The sequence below is a fragment of the Sinohyriopsis cumingii genome, chromosome 6 (assembly GCF_028554795.1).
Source record: "Sinohyriopsis cumingii isolate HCF-2022 chromosome 6, ASM2855479v2, whole genome shotgun sequence".
In the NCBI taxonomy this organism is placed as follows: Eukaryota; Metazoa; Mollusca; class Bivalvia; order Unionida; family Unionidae; genus Sinohyriopsis; species Sinohyriopsis cumingii.
The window spans coordinates 118,525,121-118,552,149 of NC_142966.1; the positions used below are offsets into that span (position 1 = coordinate 118,525,121).

At 34.5% G+C, this 27,029-nt stretch overlaps 1 protein-coding gene across 1 annotated transcript in view; it reads left to right on the forward strand.

The window, feature by feature from the left end:
- Positions 1-13,270: 13,270 nt before the first annotated feature.
- LOC149797822 (prestin-like) overlaps positions 13,271-27,029 on the forward strand; it is a 67,471-nt gene continuing 53,712 nt past the window's right edge. The window contains exons 1-3 of the mRNA XM_089960807.1: positions 13,271-13,391; positions 24,391-24,817; positions 25,065-25,175. Coding sequence (XP_089816933.1) covers positions 13,389-13,391; positions 24,391-24,817; positions 25,065-25,175 — 541 coding nt within the window. The 5' untranslated portion in view covers positions 13,271-13,388. The remainder of the gene's footprint in view (positions 13,392-24,390; positions 24,818-25,064; positions 25,176-27,029) is intronic.

The following is a 27,029-nucleotide window of genomic DNA, read 5'->3' on the forward strand; positions in this document are numbered from 1 at the left end:
CTAAAGCAGTAAGGTAAGACTGCTAGCTGCAGCGCAAGCCCATGGTTGTTGTTGTTGTGTGTGGGTTTTCTTTTCTTCGCATGTAGGTTTGCAGCTAACATAATACTAACCATCATGGTCTGAGAAAAACAACACATATATTCCCATAACTATGTATACATATTATAAAGGTGGCTAACCTCCGCCATCAGACCCAGATACGCACGACAACAAGAGTGGTAAGATATAAATAAACACAAAAAATTCTTAGGCCCCAGCATCTTAAGACTATAAGGTGACCTAAGCTCAGTCATCAGGTCCCCCCCCCACACACACACACACAGAAAGCGGAACTAAATAAACAACAACAACACAATCCCCAATTATTAACACGACATGTAAATCTAATACTGATACTCAGACCAAACATACTAATTTATACAACAAAAAAGGGCACAATATATCTTCCAAATACAATATAGGTATTAAACAAAGAATCATGGCGATAAAAGACCAGTCGCAAGCATCAAGATCTAAGGCAATGGAAGTCGAGTCGAAGCAACAGCAAACTCTAGCCAAACAGCCAAACACTACAACAGCACGAAGAAAGAGGGTAATACAGAATGAAGAAGGAGTAAAGAAGAGAACGGGCATCGACTTTCAAATTGCCAATTTATATGAGGTTCTTACTTTGGCCTCTGCTGCTGTAAGAAGCTGCTAAATTTGAGTTCCTTTATCTCATCAGTTTTGAACTTTTTGAAATTTCACATGATGCAGATATTAAGTTAATGACAATTACTTTGAGGAACGAAATCCCGGAGTTTGTGCATGATAACAAATTGTAGGTAATTTTCTTCGTTTGAATGAACTATGTACCATTTTTTTGTAACTCTAGACATATTAACTTAAGTATAGGATTATTGCTTCAAAGGCTTCAGTATGTTTTGTTTTGGTAACTTCTCACTGCCCATGTGCAATGTAATTAACATAAATATCTTGGGCACTGTTAAATAAAGAAGAAACGCGTATTTATTAATACCAGTCGGTTTTACAAGTATATTATGATCATTCATTAAAAGCACTTGATAATAGACCTACTGAAGCTTTGATAGTCTTTTTTATTTTGGGCGAATTTTAAGCGGGGACTATTTGTGTACTTTTTCAGTGCAGTGAAAAACTGGAACTATGATGGGGTAGGAGTACCGTACGGTGATTGAAACAATGGGGACAATTCAGAAATATTGTAGACAGATACATTTAGTTGCAAAATGTGACGTGGGCACGTGTTCATACTTTTCAACTGCTTTCAACGAATTGTTTCTTCAAATTTGTACGTGCACGTAGCCGGTTGAATTACATAACAAAGTGTTCCAGACAGAGAAAAAACGCAAACTGCACGATTGTACAAACATACTCAAATTTTAAAAGTTTAAAAGTTTTGCTGTTTTCTGTACATATTGTTTACTTTAAAAGTTCGCTTCAATGAAATTTTACAATCTGAAATTAATGTGTTGCAATCTTGAAAATCAGATATAAAGGTCTGTAACAACTTTCTTCCCAAACCATGCCCCGTTTTACGCTTAACTGCGCAGCTAACGCGTAAACGACATGCTAAAATGACTGTGCATACGGAAATGATTGATAAGACATATCTAAGGACATATAATATTCACGCCATCTTGTATATAAGGAGATACATATTAAGCTACAGCATTTCCTAGTAGAGCATTTTACATGTATCAGTGCTTTCTTCGTTTGGCTTCAATTTGGATATCCATTCATCAGTATCGCAAGGAGTTACAGCTGCGGCCAAAATAAATGTAAGTGTGTTGCTCCAGAAAGTACAATTGGAAACGCTATTGAAACAAAGATATGTATATATCTAACGTATGTACCAAAGGCTCAGAAGTCACCATCAAGCCTGGCCTTTATTGATAACTATTCGATATACATTATGTATTGTTAAAGTTATGCGTGACAAATACGACTTCTTTATGTATTCATCATTAAGCTTCTCTTACTTTCTGTTGTTGGTTTATTTGTGGGATAGGGTGTTGAGGCAGGGGGTGCTCAGCGCTAAGAATATTGAGTTTGTTTTGACTTGAGATAGAAATTTAAAGGAGATGCATTTTCTTTGGTTCCTTTAGCATCTTGCAAAAGATGAGTCACTTCGATAAGGATATATCATTTTTTAATCGTTTTTGTTCAATCACAACGTGATAATAAATCACGATGTGTTAGAGATTTTCTTAATGGTCGGATTTTAAGGAGTACGCTATATGACCTTCTAGAGATGACTAGAATGGGGAGAGGAAGAGATGTGAGGCAATTTCTGAAAGGGGTTGCTGCCTATCAAAATTTCGGAAATACAAACAGATTTTATTAGTAATCTAAAAAAAATCTTTAGGTGAAAAACTGAAATATAAGATTGAAACAAGCCCTTATCTGGCATGGTCGTTTATATAAAACCAGTTGCTATAATTTCCCTGGTCTAATTAATCAGAATGCTACTAATGATTCAATAATTATAATTCAAGTCAAAAAGAATAGTATGGTACTACCTAATTAGCGCCACCGCCCCCATCGCAATCGACGAAAATCCTATCATTTTCTGCTAAATGTGAAAGTTGTTATAAACGTGTACAGCTTCTAAACAAACACATTTAGTAATCGGACTTTATTATATTGTGGCGTGGCACTCTGCTTATTGTTTATCAGTACTGTCTACGAGTCAGATCGCGTGAATTTTCTATGCATTGACTAGAACCACTCACCCCCACTCATTAGCGTAGCACATCATGTAAAATGAAAGCATTCTATGTTGACTTTCGCTTCAATATCTGATTTGTAGATGATATATTGTGGCAGTAAGTTAGATGACGGACATTCGGTCCTAACGTCCGACAAGCTGCCAGCGATCCTGTTAGTGACACCCTTGCCTGATATACAGATATAGATGCACGTGTTAGAGTTCTAACGATCATTAAGCTTATTTTCCCTTTGGGTTCTATTTTATTTTAATTACTTCCTTTTATATATATCAGGTGTTTCTAATCATCAGGACAGGAAGTAGTTTCGCTATCTGCCCTCTGCCCCGCCTACCCTTATTTGCAGAGAAAAATATATTTTCAAATTTTAACTGACATGTTGTTTTTAATATAAATAAGTTGTCTTAAAATTTTTAGCTAAATACTTCAATACGTTTGGGGTTACCCAAGCTCAAAGTTACGGCATATTCTTAATATTTATTATGTGGAACCTCGTCAGGTTTTGTTTGATACATTTATCTGTATTACGTGATAATTTCCAAACAACTGGAAATCGAGGTATTAGGCATGTTAAATGATAAGAAGATGGCAAGGAACCGTTATTTACATCGTTACGATCTAGCCCGTTGCATGTTCAGATTGATTTTTGTTGATAACATTATTGCTCGATCCGCCTCTATGCAAAGTCCCCATTCATAATAATGTAATTTAGATTAAACTGCAATACCGCTTTTAATGCCTCACTATTACAATAGTCTTGAGATGACTTTCAGGATGAAATGGATCTACTCTTTATTTCAGTTGAAGCTAAATTGCACTTTTTATGGTGTGTGCGGTAAGATTTAATGTATGTATTGTATTTGGTCCATCGGAGTAAATTTTATGTGGCCAGTAATATGTACTTATGGCGTACTGCCCAACTCTGTGTGTATGTGTTGTGTGTGTGTGTGTGTGTGTGTGAGAGAGAGAGAGAGAGAGAGAGTTTTACATTTCAAAATACTTAATTTGGCGGAGACCTTTATAATCTTCCAGAAATTATTACGTATGTCGATAAAGGAAATGAATTAGTCGATTAACTTCAGTAATTTCAATTCAGAAAGCAGTTTTAAATAGCAAATAAAAATAATATAATTACGCATATGATGGCGTGGCATGTTTATCCTAAGTTAAACTTAAATGTACCTACTATCAATATTAGGTAAAATTAATACTTGCCATTGCTATATAAATATTGCTGTGTGATTACATCATCCAGGTTAGAAAAGCTTTGCTAAATCGAAAAGTAATCGAAATATTTCCAGTGAAAGAGTTGGAAATATCCGGTTCACCTACAATTACTGTGTAAACCATTACTCGACTTGTACTGTCCGCAAACAACAACCGTAGGATTTCTTATCTGTGCTCGGATTTGTCGGTGATTTTCCATTTCTCCCAACGCAGCCTCGAATTCAGCCGTGCAGATTATTTCATACTCCATTGCTACCGAATACAGTTTACTGATTGTTTTGATTCTGCTTGTGCCACTACAAGCAGCTCTGAATAAATACGTGCTTGTGAATGTACTCGTATCGAAATTAATTTTCTAGCAACACCAGACATACCGGTTATTACTGATATACCCCCCAACACTAATTCGGATTGGTGCACCTACGATGGTCGTCGTTGATTTCAGCCACACCGAGAGCAAGAGTTGCTGCCGCAGCAAGACCGCAAATAGCATCTAAGACCAAACACGCGAGCTTGTATTTCACTTTTAACGCGATTCTCTTGGTAACTTTATCTCGCAACTGCTTCTCCGCATCGATTATTTTTCCGTTGGCAACATTAAGGGTCTATCGTAGTTCTTCTATTAATAATACAATCGCGTAGTTAAATTGCACGACTGACAGACACAGTCCGGACTCATCACGTATGGGTGCACACGCACACTTACTTCCAGCAAATTATTCTTTTTACTGACACAATTGTCATACAATAATAGACAAACTCTGCCTTAGAAATATTTACATTTCCGGCAATTGTGCGTTCTGGGAGTTCAGCGACTTTTTCATAAAACCACACCGATTACGCCTGTACTTTGTATATCTAACGATCATCTTTGCACAATAACTGTTACTTGAACCAGTGCATCATTGTTAACAACAGTCGAAATCTTTCTTTCTTCAAGTGAGTCAATGTTGGTGTAAAATATTCGCTGATGATCTAAACTGGGTGTATTCAGTGGTGAGTACCACTTCTCCGTTATAGAAACTATCCCGGAGTGATTTTGCATCAGGTGCTGCAAGTCAAGTTTTGGGCGTTTGACTGTGCGATGATTCCAAGCTGGCCTCAATGTGGGTGTTATACATCAGTGTTATTCCCACGGTTGATTTCTATTTGACGCTTAACAGTATTATATCTGAGTGTATACGAGCGCCTGGTAACACCGTTTTGAAGCAGATATTTGTCATCATATTGATATCTATATTAACATCTGCTTCCAATTGATCTAACATCTCGTCGGTAAATTTTGCAACCATATCATCGATATCAGAATTCATTCACTTACATATAATGATGAATAATAATCTTAAATAGATACGCCAAAAACACTGAAAGTACCCCCATGATAGATGTTGAGTCTTTCGAATTGAATTTCGTTTCCGACCACTGACGATCGCATGTAAAAGCATTTTCCAAACTTATGCTGAGGGTGGTGTGGGGTTTATCGAGTATCAATTCACCAGACTGGATATAACTTTTTATTATTGCTATTGAACCCCACCCACTCGAGAAACAGGATAAGATGAATAAATACGATCCAGACTTGTAAGATGTGAGATTTAGTTTTATCAAAACCATGAACTTTAGGGAATAAAAGTCGACCACTTGTTTTGACACCAGTTTCTTCCTTCCTTCGGTGATTAAAATCCCTATGTATGCTGTAAATGAAGTTGCCACGAGTGATGGTGAGGTCAACTCTGCAATTGTTGCATCTGTTTTAAGTTTTACCGTAGCCTCAGCTAATCAATATAATTTTTATAAGCCCAATTGACGCACCAGTGTTTCTGATTCCCTCGTTTTTAGTTATGTCAGCCAGGTTCTTTGCGGCAACACCTTTCAACTTGACAATACTATCCATCAATGAGTATTGCACCACATCGCATACAACCGTTTTGAGCATCAAAGCCTAGGACTGCAAACGTGCTGTGATATTTGTATATCTCAGATATGACTTTCGCTTCTCGGGATTTGAAAAGGGGATCCTAAATTCCTTACAAATGGTATGTGGATTGATTCTTCCACTCACCGGCGCGGTATCTCGTTATAAGCCTCCAGTAGTATTTTAGAGAAAAACCCGTGGAGTTCGCCAGTGGTAACACGAAATTATAAATCAGCCCTTGTCATATAATTAAGTGTGCCAATTTCAGGACCCTTATAGAGAAATTCCTTTTGCGGCGCTATGTAAAATATCCTTCAGTAAGGAGTCCGCATCAGTGACCTCAAATGACCCATCACTGAGTATAATGCCAACATATATGTTTATCAGACTGGAGTTTTTTATCACCCATTGTTAGAATCCGTAGAGGAAAAATACCAAAACGGACGTTGTAATTCTACATATAAAAAATTTGCCCAATCTTGTCTATTGCACATTGTCAGATATCATGTTCAGGTTGCCAGATATCATGTTCAGGTTGTCATATATCATGTTCAGGTTATCAGGTATCTTGTTCAGGTTGTTAGATATCTTGTACAGGTTGTCAGATATCATGTTTAGGGTGTCAGTTATCATGTTCAGTTCACTTCATTCACTCTTCTGTGCATCGATTTTAATTCTTCCGCCATTAAACACCTTCATATTTGCGATCTTTTTGGCTTAGAACAAGATTTTAAATAAATAGAAATAATTAACTATATTAATGTGTATGCATGAATGAAAATATGTATTAAAAACAATTATTATTGTATTGTTATAGTCAGGAATGTATCTTACAGGAGCTATCTTTCTCATTATGCAAACTGAGCCTAATTAAAATGTGTTTATAAGTATGTCTTAGTCCTGGGAACTATTACCGGGAAACTTCCAGCGAAAATCTGACCATCGCAGATAGTTTTCTTTTTGAAAGCAGTATATAGATTGAATCTTTGAGTCATTACTTCAGATTAAACTTTAAATTGAACCCTCAGGGTAAAAACCAACAGAGACTCTGACATGTACATGTTCAAACGACCTCGTTCGATTGACTTCAAAATGCTTGGTGCAGTAGCAAATGAAGGGGAATAAAATTGGAAGTAAAGGAAATTGCCGCAAGATACTCTGGACGGAAATGACGTTTACATTATGCTGCATGCGCATTCAGCTTATTATTCTATAGTATTATTCGTTTGTTTTGTTCCAGCAAAATATTTGTTCTCCTTTTACATACTAATTTTCAAGCAATTTAAATTATCAAATTTAAGGGATTGAAAGATTCCAGAATGTGTGTGTGTGTGTGTGTATGTGATTTGAATTTTTAAGTTAGCTTTAGCAATTTTCTAGTCATGTTATTACTACATCTGCAGTATATCATTTCAAAGTGATGTCAAGCACAGGGGCATCATGCCGCAGACACGAGTCATCATGTCCTAGCCAGTCACATTATCCTGCCACCAGGTCGACCAGTCCTAACATTAACCTTTTGTTGCTGAGAGCCAAGTGAGGCAGCTGCTAGTACCATTTTCTTGTCTCTTGTACGGCCGTGGTTCGGACCAGCAACTTCTCGCATCCGAGGAGGATGCTTTAACCACTTAGGCCACCGGAACTGTGGTACCAGAATGAGCGGCCTTGATGTATAAATGTATTATAGGAGAAAAAATCACGAGAGAGAGAGAGAGAGAGAGAGAGAGAGAGAGAGAGTAATATTATACATGTTAGAGGATTTTCAAGTCGTTCCCTACTAAAAGTTGGATCGGAGTCTGAAAATTACGACACCCGTTGCCAGGCCTGCCATCACCTTCCCCGTTTTCTCTCGAATAAGCTCACATGCTCATAAAAAGAATGAAACGTAGTAAATGTATTGTTATGTATATTTGATTTCATTTAATTGTCTGTTTGTAATTGTTAATTTTTTAAAATTTCATTACATGTAAAAGTAATGTAATTTTGTTTACTGGGAATTTGATATTTTCCAGAATTTAGTTTCACCTGGCTGTTTAGTTACAAACACCTAGAAAATAGAACTTTGTATTTTCAGTTGCAAAGGTACCCAAATAGCATGCAGCAGTACCTAATAATCGTAGCAATGCTAACTTTTGTTGAAATAATGGTAACGTTTTACGCTGCATCGATCACCTTTACCGTTGCAAAGGTATTTGATAACACTGGTGAGGTTGCAACGGTAATTCTGTTTGTATAATTAGTAGCCATACACCGTTTGAAAAATATTCGTCCATTCAAATACTGACGCGTTATTTACTGCTGTTTCAATCGTTTATTTTATTGAGGAAAACAGTTTTCGCGTTACATTGATAAAGTTACTGTTCTAACGATAGTATTAATGCTGCACTGGTAGAATACAATTTCTTGCGTTGTGGCGAAAAACAAAATGCCTTCAGGACAGTTACCTTACCTATTGAAGGATAAAATATAATGTCGCAACAACATAACAGATCGCAACACCGGTATTTGAGTATCATTGCAACGGTCGGTAATAACGTTGCAACACTACATGAACAAATAGTTTAATGCAAAACATCAAGTCGACTGCAAGAGGTACTTACAATGTGGAGCCAATTAGCTTTTAAAGGTTTGAAAGCTTAACGCTAAGGAGGTGGAAAGTAGAAATGAAGCATAAAGTAAAGGAATGTAGATAATGTATGTGCATGTACTTTTTGCCGACAAGTTGCGATTTAAAAACAAAAAATTCGATACAATTGATGTCTTGATTGAATACGCATACCATGTATTGCTTAATTCAAAGATAGTGCAACAATCAGATGAATAATGTCCAATAATTCTTTAATGAAGCACAGTTTAATGAATTACAGGAACTTTTAAGAACAAATGTATATAAAAGCATTGTACCTATTTAATTTTAAGACAATTTAATAAAAATATGCAGTTTGCTAAATGACAATGCATATTTGTAGTACTGATTTTATTAATTAATCTCCATAATTGTTCAATTTTATCGCCAGTAATAAATATTAGAGAAGCAGATGTTTATATATTTCATAATAAAATACTTAAATATATCATGCAGCAGACATGTAGCATGATGCCCCACCCAGTGACATTATCCTGACACCAGGCCGACCAGTCCTAACACTAACCTCTTAATGCTGAGCGCCAAGCGAGGCAGCTGTTAGTACCATCTTTGGTATGACTCGGCCGGGGATCGAATCCACGACCTCTCGCATCTGAGGCAGACGCTCTAACCACTGGGACACCGGAGCGGTCGGTCGACTAATGAATGGATATCATTACAACGTTATTTGGATATCATTGAACAGTACTGGCAGTTTTTACACTTGTGGTACATTGTAGTATATAATCGTGAAAAGGTGTTGATTTTTTTAAAATTGGATGACAATTAATACCGACGTCAGTGTGTGTGGATGAATACAATGATATGATAATTTTTGCATCACCTTTCAAAGCTCATACGAAATTATCGTCGTAATATTCCGTATTTGTAAAGAACAAATCGTACTGATTGAAGATAAAAAGTAGGAATTATACATCATTCTCTTTTCATTTCTCTGTAAAAACATAAGAAATATTGTTTTTGTATTATTTATTTGAATGATAGTCGCAATATTCTAAGTATCAAACTCCAAATTAAATATCGCATTGCTAGGTTTTTCTATGAACTTAGGGGTCAAATACATTAAATATTTTACCATACCAAACTGTTTCATATAAGATTTTTACACACGTTTTTATCACGTGACTCAGGTACTCTGACGTAAATGCCTATCAAAATTAAATTGTTTCGTTTGCACGGATCCATGAATATAATGATAAAGAATAATTCATCCAGGAAAAATGTAGACAAGGACAAAAAGATATTCTATGATGTCAAACTATGTACCGCCATGTCAGCATATTCTGCGCGTCGGGTAATTCTGCGCAACGATACCTCATTTGATCACGTGCTATTTTGGGTCAAAAATCCATTTTGTATCCAGAAAGAACAATCGTACATTAATTAAGAAAAGTGATATTCATAAAGTGTACAAAAATATCCCACATTTAGACTCGAAATGCACATACAAATGTTATTTCTAAATGGTAACGTGAAGACCCACTCCATGACCTTCTTGAACATGTAACCCAGAAAATCCGATTTACTATGCATCTTTTAGAATCATACAAATAAATACATTATAGAAAAGATGGAAATGTGTACCTTAAAACAAACTGTATTTTAATCCAAGTTTCCAATTCTGCAAGAAGTTGTCGGACACGTACAAAATCGTCTGCTACCCAACGTGTCTACTTGCCGCTAAAACATAAATTCTCAAAAAATTCCCCCGGGGTATAGTCTGTTTCTAAATTCTGTAGTAATTTTCCTCCATTAACAAGACGTTGTAAACACATTACATCCTATTCATTGTTGTTTCTCTTCCACGTAATAGCTTATTTTTCATAAAATGTTGAACTTTGCTAACTTTTTACAAGATCGGTTTAGTTTGCTTAATATCTCTTGCCTTTTATTGGCATTTTTACGTTGAATTCTGTAAAACTAGCTATAAACATGACCTAATTACTTGACATAACTGCTGACAGAAACAGTCTAAAGTAATGTATTTCATTTCCATAGCCCGATGGATAAATATTACATCTTTTCAAAGCTATGCCCAGAATAGGCCGACAAATCGCGAGTCAGGAAAACGGGGGGGGGGGGGGAGGGGGGGAGGGGATATGCCCTGTTTCCAAATTAATATTATTTTGAACAGAATATTCTGGTGACAATTTCATCTTTTCAAATGGTAATCATTGCTGTATTTTAATTTTGTCAATCGCTCGAATTCGGTATGCGTTTTGTTTCAGTATATGAAACGAAAACCTTAGGTGCGCAGAAATGCCCGACAGCAGTGTACGTTTGCACTGCACATAATTTCATTTTCAACAAACCTACTTCTGTGATATCTTTGAAAGAGATATGTGTTACCCCTCATTGTTTTCGAAAGGTTAAAGATAATTGCATATAATTGTATTATTGTATATGAATGCGTAAAGTAGCTACGGCTTCATTTCTAAATAGGATGAGGATTTTGTTCAGTTTATAAAAGGGTGTGTAATCTAAAGCTGTGTCTTAAATATAGCTGCATGCTAAAACTTTGGCTGTCTTCGCGTCTTTTTGACAGCATAGAGACATAATCCAACATAACGATGTCCGATGCTGGGAAGTTTCTGATGTGGTTATCATCGTAAAGAAGTTGCATGCGAAGTTCATTTCTAAAATTCACATCGGTAAAGAAAGATATTTTTGACAGCAAAGAGATCTGTCCAGCATTTTCCCCATGTCATCCAAGCATACGATGCGGCTGACGGATAGCTGAGGAATCTTTTGTAAAATGTATCTACAGAAGCAAATGGACTTGGCTGACTTACTTTTTTTAACTCGTCCTAAGTATTTGATGCGACTTTCAGCTGAACGAGAGTAGCTGATAAATTGAAACAGAATGTTCTCAGATATTAGAGCAAAGAAGTGTATTTTGGGCACAGTGCCGTAAATTGGTCTTTGCCCAACAAAAGCAACATATTCAAGCGTGGATTCTGTTATCCGCACCCAACGTCAGGTGCCCTTCTCCAGCCTGACCCTACCCCGTCGCCAAACCAAGCTAAACAGTCAAAGTTTCTCAGAGTAAGTTTTCTTTGCAATTAGATGCTTAAAGTATGCCATGAAATATAGAAACTTTTCCCTCTTGGACCACACAAGGGTTTCCATCCCACAGACTCCTAGCCTATTGGTTTACGCCCCCACCACCAGACAATATTCCTGAATCTGTCCCTTATATTTATCTTGAGGTACGGCGTGATTCCTGGCTCAGACCAACAAAAGAACTTGGACACTGTAATATACATGACCTTGAGAAATGTGTTTGCATTTAGTATAAATAATTTAAGGTCAGAAAGAGCAAATTTTCCCCCACTCAGTCTGATTGTGACAATACATATTCATATACATATGGATCTAAGTGAGTCTTATCTGTAGCAGATATTGAACCGCTACATAACTAAAACGTTGATCAATGATAGTACAACAACACGGATAACTTAAATTACTGCGGAGGAAGTATTCAGACACGAGACCTTTGCTTTGCATAAATGGGAGCAGGTCAAATTTTCCCCAATAATTGACATGTTATTTTTTGTTTTGTTTTGTTTTATTTTTGTTATTCTTCTGTTTTTATCTATTAATATAACGCTTTGAAGATTTTTTCTCCAATATCAGAAAATAATAATCAAAAGTAATAAGATCGAATCAAACCCAGTTTAGTTTTCACTTAGTAATTTTTATTTCGTTTTGATCACTATAAGCAGCGGGTGCTTTTGTGCATCGCGAGGGTAAAAAAATATACCAAAGGTTTTAATTAACTATATGTATTCAAAGTTTCGGGAGTTTCTACCTTCCTAAAATTTGACTCTAGCATGCAGGTAAAATTCACAGTTTTTTAAGTTAAATAAATGTGACACTGGTTTGGTATTTTATGCATAGTAACACACGAAAGTTACATAGTGCCGATGATATTATGGTAGAGTGCTTTGCCTAAAGAGCGCACGACTACGAACTTGGCTGATTCTACTGAAGGATCCGAAAGACAAGTACTTAAATTCCTTAAAAGTAGCCAAATAAATAAATAAATAGACCATCCTTCGAAGGAAAATACAAACGACCAGAAAATTAGCCCTCATGAAAAAAAAATTTTTTTTAAGCCAGTAAGCCGGCCTCGAATACATACACAACGAGCAGCAAAGTTATCTTTGGTCATAGTTGAGTAGCAGTTAGTCTATACTTCGTGCCAAGATGTAGTTACAATATTATGGTCGGAAGAGATAAAACTTACGTACTGATTACAATTGCCGAATCGACAGACAAATTTGGAAACATTACAATTCTCGTTGTATGCATCGGGCGCTTTTAAATAGAGAAACTGTCGGCATTTTCACAACACACAAGAAATTACATTTTTAATATTAATCTTTGATGACCATGTGCGCCCATTTACTTGTTTATGGTTATAATAAAATATTTTAAATCAAACCATGAATATATGAACTTATTTTTTTTATTGAAACAACTTTTATGTGGTCAGCTTCTATTACCTAGTATATTTCAATTACCAAAAAAAAGAAAATACATTATCAGTCTATGTTGATGTAAAAATGTAATTATGTTTTTGATTCATTAGGTCACAAAGTTCCTACTGACCTTACTTGTCCCATTACATTTATGCGGCAATCAACCTGTGCAAATACATATATCGAGTTTTCAAGACGTGTCACTAGAGGAATGTAAGCAGTTTCATTCAAATTAGAATCATTGTTAATTAGGTGGAAGGACTACGTCTCAAAACCAGAGCTATAAAATGCACAGACACACTGACTTTCAGATGATGAGCACCTGACGAAGTATTATTGCGGTTCGGTTCACTGCCGGGAATAAAGTCATGGCAAGTGTTGTTTTTTTTAAATTTTTTTAAATATATTCATCTTTGAGATTTCTTATTATTTAAAATCCTTTCCTTTCTTATTTCGTTCTTCATACCTTCCTATTCTATTTCCCTTTCTTCTTTCTTTATTTTATTTCTCCATTTTCTTGTGTTGTTCTTTCTTCTGCGTTTAAACGCGAATTGCATAGCAAGGGCCGTATAGAATACGGTGTGTTGTGATTGCATGTTTTTATTGTATATCCGTGTCATTATCATATATCATTATATGTTGTACTTTATCTTTCTTCACTTCAGTTATATGTTATATAGTTTTATGCAACTGTTTGACTGCAGTTTCTTTACTTTCAAAAAAAACAAAACAACAAAAAACAATTTAGGCCATCAACACTGTTAAAAAATGAATTAGTGTTGAGAAGAATAAGAGTTGTTGTAAAAAATTGAATCGCTATGCCGCCCTTGCACTAAGTTTGGTCAATTCATGTACATAACTAACTAATCTATTTACAAAGTGGCTAAATAAAAATTGACTTGATTAGGTCTGCACACGTTTTAAAATGTTCAGTTTACGAAATAACTTTATATCGTTCATGATTTATATTTTTTTTTTAAATTATTTTATAAAAAAAAACATTTAAGAAACAATTTTCGTTCATATTTTGAAATGCTTAAAAATGGATGAACAAAGTCGAAATAGATTTTGAAAAGTGGACAAAGAAAAAAATAAACCTCAATATTCTTTTAAAAATATTTATTGCCCGAATTTTAGAACTTTCTGAAAGATTTGAGCGTGTTTTTATGTCAAACTAGTACAGAAACCTAGAGCACCTTTTTCCTGGATAACCTATTTTTATCTTTCTTTTGTCCCACATGAATGCTCTCGCACTTTAATAAGTACAGCAATAATCAGACGAATTTTAAACCTATATTTAAGGATGCTGGCTATATTGATCTCACAATTAATTATTACATGACTTTTTTTTCTTCTCAACAGCATGAATGTTAGGGACAAACGAGTAGTATAGCGTCTATAAATCCCGACTCAGTCACAAATCACATTATTCCCCTTCTTTCATATACCTCCCTCCACGAATACAATATAATTTCTTATAGGCCAGTAAAAGTCTTAGGTTAAATTAAATCAACAGCAACACGATAAAAAGAAAAATTAGACGACACATAAACCACCATGTTCAATTGTAAGAAATAAACATGAAACAAGATTATGTAACTTTTGCTACAGCAAATATTAAATCCTGCCGCCCACTAACCTTAAAGAGGGCTGTTCATAGAACACGTTATTCTTTCAATCAGAAACTAATAACATTTCAAACCCTAAATCAGAGTAAATGCCAATAATAGCTATTTTACATTTGTTCTGGGTCAATTGTTTTGAGATTATAATTCATTTTGGAAAAATTACAACTTGTAAAGTACTAGTATTTTTCAGTCCAAGACAGCAATAAGAACGTAGGCGAAAATCCGCAAGTCACGCTTTAATATAAAACTAAAGTGCACTATTACTGTATTAATTCATATGTTATAATTATTAGAAAACACCTATCACCTATTCATTTATATTTTCAAATTTGTGTACATTAATACAATAAAACATTATCTTTAAGTGAATTATTTTTAATGGCATAGTTAGACAAACTAATAAATGTACCATGTATACGTATACATCTCAATGAAGAAGGGAAACGAGGAAAAATATGCAATGAGATCAATACACCATTTACTCTGATTTTTATACATGTGACTATAATCAACACACATCCATCAGAAAGTACATTAATTATAAACCCAATATTCTATTCGGTAAAAAGTAATTAAATTTTAATAATTTATTGGTAGAGTTTTATAGCTGACAATATACGTTTATAGCTGAATATATTAATTGTATAGTTGAAACCTTACACACATAACAACAAGTACAAAGTTGCATTCTTTCCAAGTATTATAGTAAACTATTAACCGCATTCCTTATAATGTTAGACTTTTTTAAACTGCATTTATTAATTTGTAAAAGTAATAACCACATTTTAGAATTTAGATTAGTGCTCATAAAATGCGTTAATCATAAAAATTGACTTAATTTATGTTTTAGAACATATTTGCCTAACTAAAGCTTAAATCATGTAAAAAGACGTATTAATTAGTCTCCACGTCCTGGTGATAACGTGCCCAATTCCGAACCTCAGTACGAGGAAAGATTCACGAAATCAATGATGCGTAAAATTATTGCAAACTCAGAAGGACAGCAGAACACTAGTAACAGCTGAAACTAAGGTTAAAGTGTATGAGCATAAGAAGAAAAAAAAATGACAATGCAATAATTTTAATAAGCTTGGGATCATATGTTAAATATCAAGGTTTGTAAACTAGCAAAATAAAATATTAAATTCATTTATATTAATCAATGGGATAGATGGATGAAACGGATATTTAATATCTGGCAATTCATTTTGAGGTGATAATAACAAAGCAACAAAGGAATCTGTTATTACTGCAGCCTTTTGCATTTCCTTGTCATTTAGTACTCGTAGACCAATCAAATGCCGTATTAATTTTGAAACTTTTGATTTCTCTATTATTGATTTTAACACAGGAGTTACAAATTGCAGTTCCTGCTGAACATTATAACTGTACTGTTTGAAACTTCCGTTTCCTATTTTTATAAAACAAAATATAGGTATATGTAGCAAACTTTAAAGTTTCATGAATATGTAGTCTGAAAACTGCTGAAAAAGAATCAAAATTATATTTGCAGCTAATAAGAAATGAATATTTGCTTCAGATGTCATAAATTTTGGATAATTTGTTTTAATCAACAGTCGGATATTGAAATGTCATACTTTTTGAAACACACATAACACTGGTGTTCTGGATCTGAAGAATGGAATGATCAATATGGACGATGTAATTTATTATTTGAGACACCATCTAAGAACATAATTTCACACCATCTAAACATCGAAACAAGCAAATATATATTTCAGATATCGATATCATTACCTTAAAACAAAAGGCTTATCATTCAAGCATGAAAGGTGGCTTAAATGAAGAATGTAGGCACCGCAAAAACTGCAAGGTTAGCGTTTTTAACACTGAATGCGCAGCCATTCAGTCATCGGCGAGTATATTGAAAAAAATGGGTAATATAGTCTATGCCAAATTTCTAACCAAAAAGAGATAATTCCAACATTTACATTTATTTAAAGCTGATTTAAATCTTATTGTGCTTTATATTACATTTTCTATAATAATAATATTGTTTATTTTTCTATATCTTTCTCTTGCCATTTTCGGTTGATCGGCTTGTCTGCAAACGTTTCGAGAGTGGCTTGCCAAGATGATCCAGAGAGAGAGAGAGAGAGAGAGAGAGAGAGGGAGAGAGAGAGAGAGAGGGAGAGAGAGGGAGAGAGAGAGAGACAGAGAGAGACCAGTCAGATATAGGTGGAGTAGGAGTTTTAGGAAAGCAATTTGATATACCAATAATGTCAGTATATCGAATTGGGATCAACCCTTGGTGCATGAATGCGCATATATAATTATGTTTTCATGAAGTATCTTTATGCTTCTACACTCTCTAGATCAGTGCTGAAATTTCACTGAATAATGTTTATTGACATAAGAAAATAGCAAGAAAAAATATTGATAATCCTCGGTTTCGGAATGACCCATGATGCTACTTTAAAAACAATTGGACTAGCCCATGCTGCTACCTTGAAAACAAATAGGGTAGAATTAAAATTGTTAATAGATTATGATGATAGAATCATGAATTGAGGAGAAGTAACATCATGCCAAATAGATTAAGTAATGCAAATCACGCGTCTTATTCTTTATGATGTCGTTTATAATCAACCAGAGTTGAAATCTCAAATAAAACTCACAAGATTTCAAGAATTATATCGCAATCCGGTATATATACGAGCTGCGATGGAATTACAGATATATTCGGTTCAAGTTCGGAATAACCCCGAGTTTTGCAGAAATCGATTAGAGCTCTGCGTTTCACTCGATTCTTTTTTAAACTGAAGAACTTTGATGTTGGTCTTTGTTAGTTTTGCAAACTTAATTTTGAATCAAGCATATCAAAGCTCTGACAAGAGAATCAATTTTAATTTTTTTTTTTGGGGGGTGGGGCACCAGATAGATGCCCTCCCCCCATTTCCAAACACCTAAAAATGTATTTTATGTTTTTGTGTTTCCCCCTCAGATATGTAGCATGTTTTATTTAAAATAGAATTTTATATCAAAAATTTAGTCTTAGAATTTTTGATGGGGTATTTATGTTTCCTTAGTGTTATCTAAAAGATTGTTCGTCCGAGCCTAGTTTTTTTCACCTTGCTCGAAGTTCCTTCCCTTGAATGATTTTGTGACCTTTGCTAGAGGTCGCCTAGGTCTCAGTGTATGCTGTATGTAGTGGTGCTATATTGTGTTTATGCTATATTATATATATGCTTGAGACAGCAATTATAAATCCAATGTCCTTTTCCCCAGTAGTATTGCTTTCTACTATTTAGGATCCGATGTATTCTATTATGTTATATTCGGTTAAATAGTTTTGGTTTTTGAATTTTGACGATGGAACGGTGTACTATCTCATTTTTTTTATAAATTTTTTTCTATGGTTTTAATCGAGTGCTGATATGTGTCGTTCCACGTGGTAGTTTAGGAATATCAATAGGTAAGGTTACGCTCGATTCAAGGTCCACACTACTTTATTTTCATTGTGTTTCTCCTGAGTCGAGTTAGGCCTCCTTTTATTAATTTATCTAAATGTTTTATTAGAAAGAATCCAAAATTGTTTATTTTCCCACTTGTGGGTTGGTCAACCATACAGTAAGGGAGCTGTATGGTTTAAAGATAGATACAGAGTTAGTAAAATATTAACTATGAAATAGCCCCTGTTTGTGTTTTATGTCTGTGTTTGGTCTGTTTATGTTCTCCATGGGGTATTTTTCAAAACTCTTTCATGGGCCTGTCCACTTCGCGTAGCACCATGTGACATAGCCCCATGATGTCATCGTGTTTACTTTCCCCATGTAGGTTCCCTGTATATTCCCTGCATCTTTGTATATTTTGTCTATAAGTTTTCTAAGTATTATATATAGAGAGAGAACTCTAAAACAGGTTTCACCCCCCCCCTTTTTTGTTGTAACTTAAGAAAAGTTTTTTTTAATTAAAAATTAAATTTTTTTTCCCTTTATACTTCTCTTTATCTCCCTATCACAATTATTTGCCCACAGGCCCTCATGGTGTTTACTATGTACTCTGTAATTTTGTATAAAGGTTTCTTTTTTTGAAGTCTCCATCCATGTATAATATATTTGCCTTTTGATATCTCCCCCCTTTGTTTATTTCTTCTATCACTTTCAATCTACATGTTTTCCTGCTCTCGCACTGTATTATTGTGTGTAGTTTACTAAAAGGGGCTTTTTTACACAGTGGACATTTTGGCGATACTCTGACCATGTGCCGTCTCACTGCTACCTCTCCTGTCAACCATGCATTGTGCATGTATTTGAAGCAGAGGCTTTGTATTTTTAGGGATCCTAATTTGGTCCAGTGAACTCATGCTCTTTTCCAGTTAATCTCTATGTTCTCCTGTTCTACTTTGCTTTTAGTTTTTTTTTGTTATTTCCTCTCTAATGTATCTATATATTAGTTTTTCTTCCTGGTCCCATAAACTTTTTATATCTCTATATTTGGTTAGTATTTCTTTGATATGTCTAAATTTTCTTGGTATTTCTAGGTTTTTTTTACAAGTTTATTATTTTTATAAATGTCCCCCCGTTTCTCATTGTGAACCCAAACCAGTAGATGTATATTCCCTCCCATGGTGATGTTGGCATTGCTTTAATCTTTTTAAATCTATTTATAATGTTTGCAGTCTTTATCCAAATGGGGTTGGGAAGTGCTAGTCTCTACATAAAGTTTCCCTCTTGACGTAGTGGGTCTTAAAATCCCATACGTAATTAATAATCTCCTTATCTAATTTTTCTAAATTTTTATTTTCTATGTCAATAGACTTGGTAATAAAATTTATATTCGCGTACATGTACGTTTTGGCCACTTGGGCCCGTTCCATTAAACATAACGTCGTAAGTGGCCAGGTGTTCACATTCGTTTCTATTTTCTGTTTCATATTTTTATAGTTTTCTTGTTCTTCTCTTATCCCAAAATAAATGCTCAATGCTTTCACTCTTTCTTTAATTAAGTGTGGTGGTAATCCTGAGTGATTTCCTCTCCAGTTCCCTATTTTCAGTATTTCAGTTTTTCCATGATTTATTTTTGACCCACAGGCCTTACCAAATTTTTCTAATTCCTTCTGTAGGTGTTTAAAGGAATTTTGGTCTTTAATAAAGTTCGTACAATCGTTTGCATGCTGTAGCATTTTTATTTCGTCTTTTATATTTGGAACTTTAATACCTTCAATCTTCCTATTTAGTCTTATTCTTATACTTAGAATTTCAATTGTTATTATGTATAATAGCATAGACAGTGGGCAGCCTTGCCTTACTGATCTTTTAATTTCAAATTTTCCCGTGTTAGCTCCGTATACCTACCTGTACGCTTGCAATTATTTTGTTGTACAGTATTTTGGTCCATTTTTGGAAGTTGTTTCCAAAACCAAACTTTTCCAATACTTTTTGTATATAGTTGTGTTCTAATCTGTCAAATGCTTTTTCCTAGTCAAAAAAGTACCATAGCACCTTTCAGACCACATTCCTGTATATAATCTATTATTGTTTTTATGCTGAGTATATTATTCTGTATATCCCTTCCTTACCCCACATGTTTGATTTGCATTGACTATTTTATCCATTCCTTGTTTAATTCTCTCTGCTAATATTTTGCATAAAATTTTATAATCAGTATTTAGGAAGGAGATGGGCCTCCAATTTTTTAAGTCTTCCCTATCACTCTTCCCCTTATATATTAAAGTTATTATTCCCTCCCTCATTGCTTTTGTCATTGTGTCATTCCTCAAGAAAATGTTATTATATAACCATTCTAGGATGGGCGACAACTCACCACTGAACTTTATATAGAAGTCCATCTCCACCTGGGGATTTTCTTGTTTATGCTGTTTATTACTTTCTCTGTCGAGATGAAATCATCACATAAGATTGTATGTCCTTTTAAATATTCCTCAATCGTTTTATTATCTATTTCCTGTGATGTATATAAATCTTTGCAAAATGTTTCAATATAATCTAGGATTTCCTTCTTTTCTCTAGTTTCTTTATTATCTCTAATTTTCAGTTTTTCTGTACTCCCCCCTTCTTAGTTCTTCCCTTTTATATAGCCCTTCCCCTTTTTTATATATCTTTGTGAATTTCCCAGCTCTTATCTCTCTTCCCCTTTTTTCTTCCTCTATTAGTTTATTTAATCTATCATTTAGTAATTTGTCCTTTTCTCCCCTATCTCTTTATCCAATTGTATTTTTATCTCGTTTTTCTCTATTCTGTTTTTCTCTCCTTATCTTGGAAAATATGATCGCTTTTTTTTTTTAAATTCTCTTTTAATTTATCCCATTCCGTGATTATGTCCCTATTCCCTTTTTCTATGAAATTTTTAATATCAGTTTTGATTTCTGCTATAAATTCAGGTTCTTCTAAAATTTGATTATTCATTTTCCATTTCTCTTTCCCCCATTTGTATTTTTTCTTTAATTGTATTTCTAAATATATAAGTTTATGGTCTGATAATTTTATGTTTGTAATCCCTGTAAGTTTATAGATATCATTTTGTATATTTGTACCGTAGAATTTCTCTAATCTGCTACCTTTATTTTCTTCATAGTCATATGTAAACTCTCTTCTTATCATGTTTAGATTCCTATGTATATCTGTCAATTTATGTTTTTTAAAAAACCATTCCAATTTTATTTTTAAATCTTAGATCATTAGTAGTTAATTCCCCACCCCTATCTATATTTTCTCCCACCCAAATCCCCTCCTAGAATTAAGTTATCCATTGTATATTTTCAATATATTTGGTTAAATTTTCCATGAATTGTTGTTTTTATACTTATTTGCTGGTACATATATATTTATAAAATGGGTATCTTCTATCACAATATGTAAAAGTCTCCCGCTAAAAAACCTCCCTCAGTTCTCCTGTCCCAATTTACTCTCTTTTTATGTTTAATGAAAGTTGCTACTCTCCCCCCTCCCATATCATTCCCTTTAAAATCATTTAAAACCATTATACCACCTAATTTCTCTTCACATAGAGTTATCAGGTCTTTGGTAAATTTGTTAGGAGTCTCTTGCATAAAAATTAAGTCATATTTGGTTTCGCTAAATAATTTAGTTAGTTTTTCTTTGTTTATTCCATTTACATTAACAGATGCTATACAGAAGTTCTTTCCTTCCATTTTTCCCTCTTTCTTCCAGGTTGCCGCATTATGGTTATATCTCTATTATTTTATTGTATTGTTTTTTTGTCAGGTGTATTATTATATTTGATTTAGTTAATTTTCATTACCTTTAGGGGGCACTGGATCCCCCCTTAAACTACTTTCTGTCGCAGTTTCTTCGTCAGTCGTGATATTTTCAGTTCTGGTTGTTGTGTTTTCTGTTTCTATTTCCGTTTCCATGTCCGTCGTTTGTCTGGTGTCACTCTCGTATTCCGTACCTGTCTCGTGTTCCGTACTTGTCCCCCCCCCCCCGCCTCGTCTTCACTCTCCTCATTACTGTCATTTGTCGTTTCAGGTTCACTTTCTGTCTCAGTGTCGCTTTCTTGATTTTGTCTGTTTTTTCATTGTCATGATCTTTGCTTCATTTTTGTCATGTGCCGTCTGTGGTGTGTCGGTTTACGTCTCATTTATGACGCTACCCTGTGATGAACTTGACCCTGACAAAGCCTTCCTTTTTATGTTTTTCCTTGGGCATGGGCGTGGAGGTTAAGGGTTGTAGCCCTGACATATCTAAGTTTCTCCCTTCTATCTCTCCTTCCCCCTCTTCTAAATTGTTCTCTTCTTCTTGTAATGAAGAAAACCTGTTTGTTAAGATAATATGTCCGTGTTTGAACGGTGTTGGAAATTTACCCGTTTTGTTAGGGCTCAGTATGTTTTCCCATCCAAGGGTAATTTGCGAGTTGTCTTTCCTGATTTCTGTTATGTCTAGGTTTGCTAATGTAATCCTGTCTTTTGATTCCACTCTCTCTTTCTCTGCTCCCATTTCATTGTTTTCATCTGCTCTTTGACTGTCTTTCATAATTTCTTCAATACGTTTTCCTATTTGTGTTTGTATGTCTTCACTCATGACTTGATTTTGTGGGTTCATTGCCGCTGTGCTGGCATAAGTCGATGTTACAGGCGGGTTTGTGCACTCTTTCGGGCTGTGTCCTGTTTTACCACATTTTGGGCATTTCCTATCCCATTCACTGCCCCGATACCAGCTCTTTAGCCTGAATCCCATGACATAGAAGAATGTCGGGATCTTTTTGGTATCCTCTTTGGTCACTGAAACAATCCTAACTCCAGATTTTATTCCCCCAAATCCCCATATTGTAGCCATTTTGGAATACTTGATTTTAGTTTTAAGTTTCCCTTCTATTTTTGTGACAAGTTCGCAAGTGTCTATTTCTATTGGGAGGCCAGATACAAAATCCTCTACCGTTTTGGCCTCTATTTCGCTAGCAAATGGCTGCGCTGTTTTTATCATCGCTTGTTTTCCTTGCACTTCGATTGTCTGAGTTTCCAAGAAAGGTTTGTCTAGCTGTTTTGGATACAATATATATTTATTGAACCTGGTATTTTGTAGCCCATCGATTTTTCCCAGATCTAATCCAGCCACATTTAGAGCTGCAAGTATTTCCAACTGTCTCGGTGCAACAAGCTCGCTTCCGAAGTCTAAGATCTGACACCCCGGGGTGGGTGGGGTGGGGGTGGGGGTGGAAAGCTAGGAGCATACGATCTTCTACTCTCGTCTGAAAGTATGTACTCATCTTGGATCTAGTTGGTTGCGTTTGCACACCACCCGTCTCAGTTTGCATTTCCTGATACATTTTGTTTAAGTATTTGAGTATTGGTCACTTATTGTATGTATTGAAGTGAGGTCTCACACTACTATTTAAATACGGTGCAACAAAATTTGCCAAAAACTAAATAAAAATGGCGGTTAACTGTGTCAATTATACAGTGAGTTGTACTCAACCGCTAACTAGCTACTCAGAAAAGGATTAATTCTATTAGGGTAAACAACCCTACAATAAAAAATGATATGAAACAAAATTTACTCAATTTTCTTTTAAACTGAAGAACTATGATGCTGGTCTTTGTTAGTTTTCCAAAACTTAATTTTGAATCAAGCATAGCAAAACTCTGACGAGAGAATCAATTTAAGTAAAGGAAAACAATAATGAAGATATAATTATATTTGTTCTTCTTTATCGTCGGTAAACTGGTTAAAGTGTCTTTTATATCCTACATTTATTATTGGGTCAATATCCCATTTTTTGGTGTTTAAGAATCGTCCTAAAATAATGGAACACCGATTCAGTAAGCTTTTTAAAAAATAACACCTTCTGAGAGTAATCTTCCATTCTTCTAAGCGGCTCATGCTAAGTAGTCTTTGTTCTTGTTATTTTCATAATTTATTAACTAATTAGTTTTCTTTAAAATCGTGATTTAACTATTCATCAGGAAATAATAGAAACATAAAAAACAAATATTTGAACATTTGTTCGACATATTTCTCTTCCTTGATGCTAATTAAAACTCCAGATTACAAAATGGAACACAATGTTTGTGACGTGGAAAGTGCAAATTGTCATCCTCAAAAGATGTTCGTTGGTGTTTACGAGTTTTCTTACACAGTGTTACTGCTCGTTATTTTAGACCTATTTGGTGACTTTCTCACACAATATTACTATTCGTTATTTTAGACCTATTTGGTGACTTTCTCACACAATATTACTATTCGTTATTTTAGACCTATTTGGTGACTTTCTCACACAATATTACTATTCGTTATTTTAGACCTGCTCGGCGACTGAGACAGTCACTACTCCGAAAGTTATGATACCTGGTGACGATAGACAAACAATTGGGATGGACAACCCGGCATTTCATCGTACTTTAAGTATGACAGAGATTAAATCCAAAAGGGATGAAGATTCTGCTGTGATTTCCAACGGAAGACCACCATCTCATTCAGGACTGAAGGAGCAAACAACTGAAACCCGTGTTAGGAATGACTATCTCCTTCCGAAGAAAAAGAAATCTCTAAGAGATTCTGTCTCGGAAAAATGGTCCAGGTGTTGGACGTGTTCAAGTGAGAAATGCAAAAAGACTGCTGACAAAATTATGCCATGTTACAAAATCATAAGGAAGTACAAGATTAAATCGGATTTTCCCAACGATATCATCTGTGGATTGACCGTGGGCATCATGCAAATACCGCAAGGTAGGAAAAGCATTTAATTATTTTAATGAATGAAGCTTATACCCCGTTATTATTATTATTATTATTATTATTATTGCAATAGTCATTTTCAAATGTTAAAATCATTTCTTTGCCGATGTTGACGCTTTGTTTCTTCTTCACGTTCCAGCTCTTCTCGTGGCGTGTTGAGATATATCACGTCTTTTTTCTGATTTATTATTATTATTATTATTATTATTATTATTATTATTATTATTATTATTTTCAGGTATGGCATATTCTCTGCTCGCAGACTTACCGCCAGTAGTTGGATTGTATACGAGTTTTTTCCCCGTAATAATATACTTTTTATTCGGAACATCGCGACATATTGCAATGGGTAAGTACGAATCTATTCTCTCTGACGATACTGATAGGAAAATACCTTTGTTTGATCTTTTTGTTACCATAAAGCAATCGCCTGGAATTTGCAGCACTTAACTACTCCAACCTGGTTTTGGATATGAGAATTCCAATATAAACATTCATACCAACTATTTTCATAACTTAACTTCATAAGAGAAGCACAGACAGATAGACAGACAGATATTGTTATGTCATCAAGGATTGACTAGTAGTCTGATCTACCGAATAATAAAAAGTGTCTGGATATTGTTCCCATGTCAAACCACGTTTACGTTAGAATCAGTATCACATCGTTGAAGTATTCTTCTCACTACGTAATGCATTTATAGATGGAAGATGTACAAAGATACCACTAGCTGACATAGTTAATACATTTTCCCTTGGGAACAATTTAAGGTTTTAAAAATCTATTTCAGTCAGAGCTATTAAAGAAAAAATGTCAAGGTGGGAACAAGTATTATTTAAAACAAGGAACAAGTATTATCATTTTTAAAATGAAGATGTATTATTTTTAAAAAATGGAACAAGTGTTATGCTAAAAAAATGAACAAGTATTATTTTTTTAAATGAACAAGTACTATTTTTTTAAAATGAACAAGTATTATTTTTAAAAAATGAACAAGTATTACTTAAAAAAATGAACAAGTATTATTTTTAAAAAATGAACAAGTATTATTTTTAAAAAATAAACAAGTATTATTTTAAAAAAATGAACAAGTATTATTTTTAAAAAATGAACAAGTATTATTTTTAAAAAATGAACAAGTATTATTTTTAAAAAATGAACAAGTATTATTTTAAAAAAATGAACAAGTATTATTTTTTAAAAACGAACAAGTATTATTTTTAAAAAATGAACAAGTATTATTTTTAAAAAATGAGCAAGTATTATTTCACAAAAGATATGCAGGAATGAACCTTTAGTAATACTCGTCAGGCCTATTTTGTCTAGTTCTTTAGTAATACTCGTCAGGCCTATTTTGTCTAGTTCTTTAGTAATACTCGTCAGGCCTATTTTGTCTAGTTCTTTAGTAATACTCGTCAGGCCTATTTTGTCTAGTTCTTTAGTAATACTCGTCAGGCCTATTTTGTCTAGTTCTGCTTCTTTGCCAGTTAGTTCGACAATAGTCATCGCAAGTAAGAAGTGATGACCATATTTCATGTGGTAAAATGCCTGACTACTTACAGGACACAAAACTACAGCAGTGAGTTTGTCGCCAATAAATGTGTATTCCATAAACAGTTTTAATATCGCAAAAGGGGCATTTCAAAAGTTGTGATTTTATAGTAATGTACAATGACGTTCTTTATTCGTACACAGCACGTAAGTGCACCCCCTCAAAGTACACCCCATGCACATCTTCACACTTTCACCGTATGATTATCAGATTACTGAACGTCGTTTTGTATTCACATTTTGTCATGCACAACGTTTGCCTTCAGCGATTTTTTGGTAACGTGATCAATCCAAAGTCATCATGGCTATGGAGTGGACGTGGCATGGTTTGGACGCTGTACTACTTCGGGAAATCTGACTAACAGTGGATTTTTTGTGTCTGTGCGTTGTCAAGGTGTAGATAAATAAATAGGATAATGATGTCGTTTGTGAGCTAACACTTTGGAGGGATACATCTGCCATTGACACTAACAGGGGCAGGAACATGTACCTGGATAATCAAGTTTTTTAATAGTATGATCATGGGACTTTTGACCAGGCTTACCTCATTATGTCAAAGCCTCATGAATTAGCCCTTAAAACAGCGTAAATTATACTCGTGAACTCTAGGTGAGCCTCCCCTCTGTAGTGAACCTCATGTGATGTTACTAT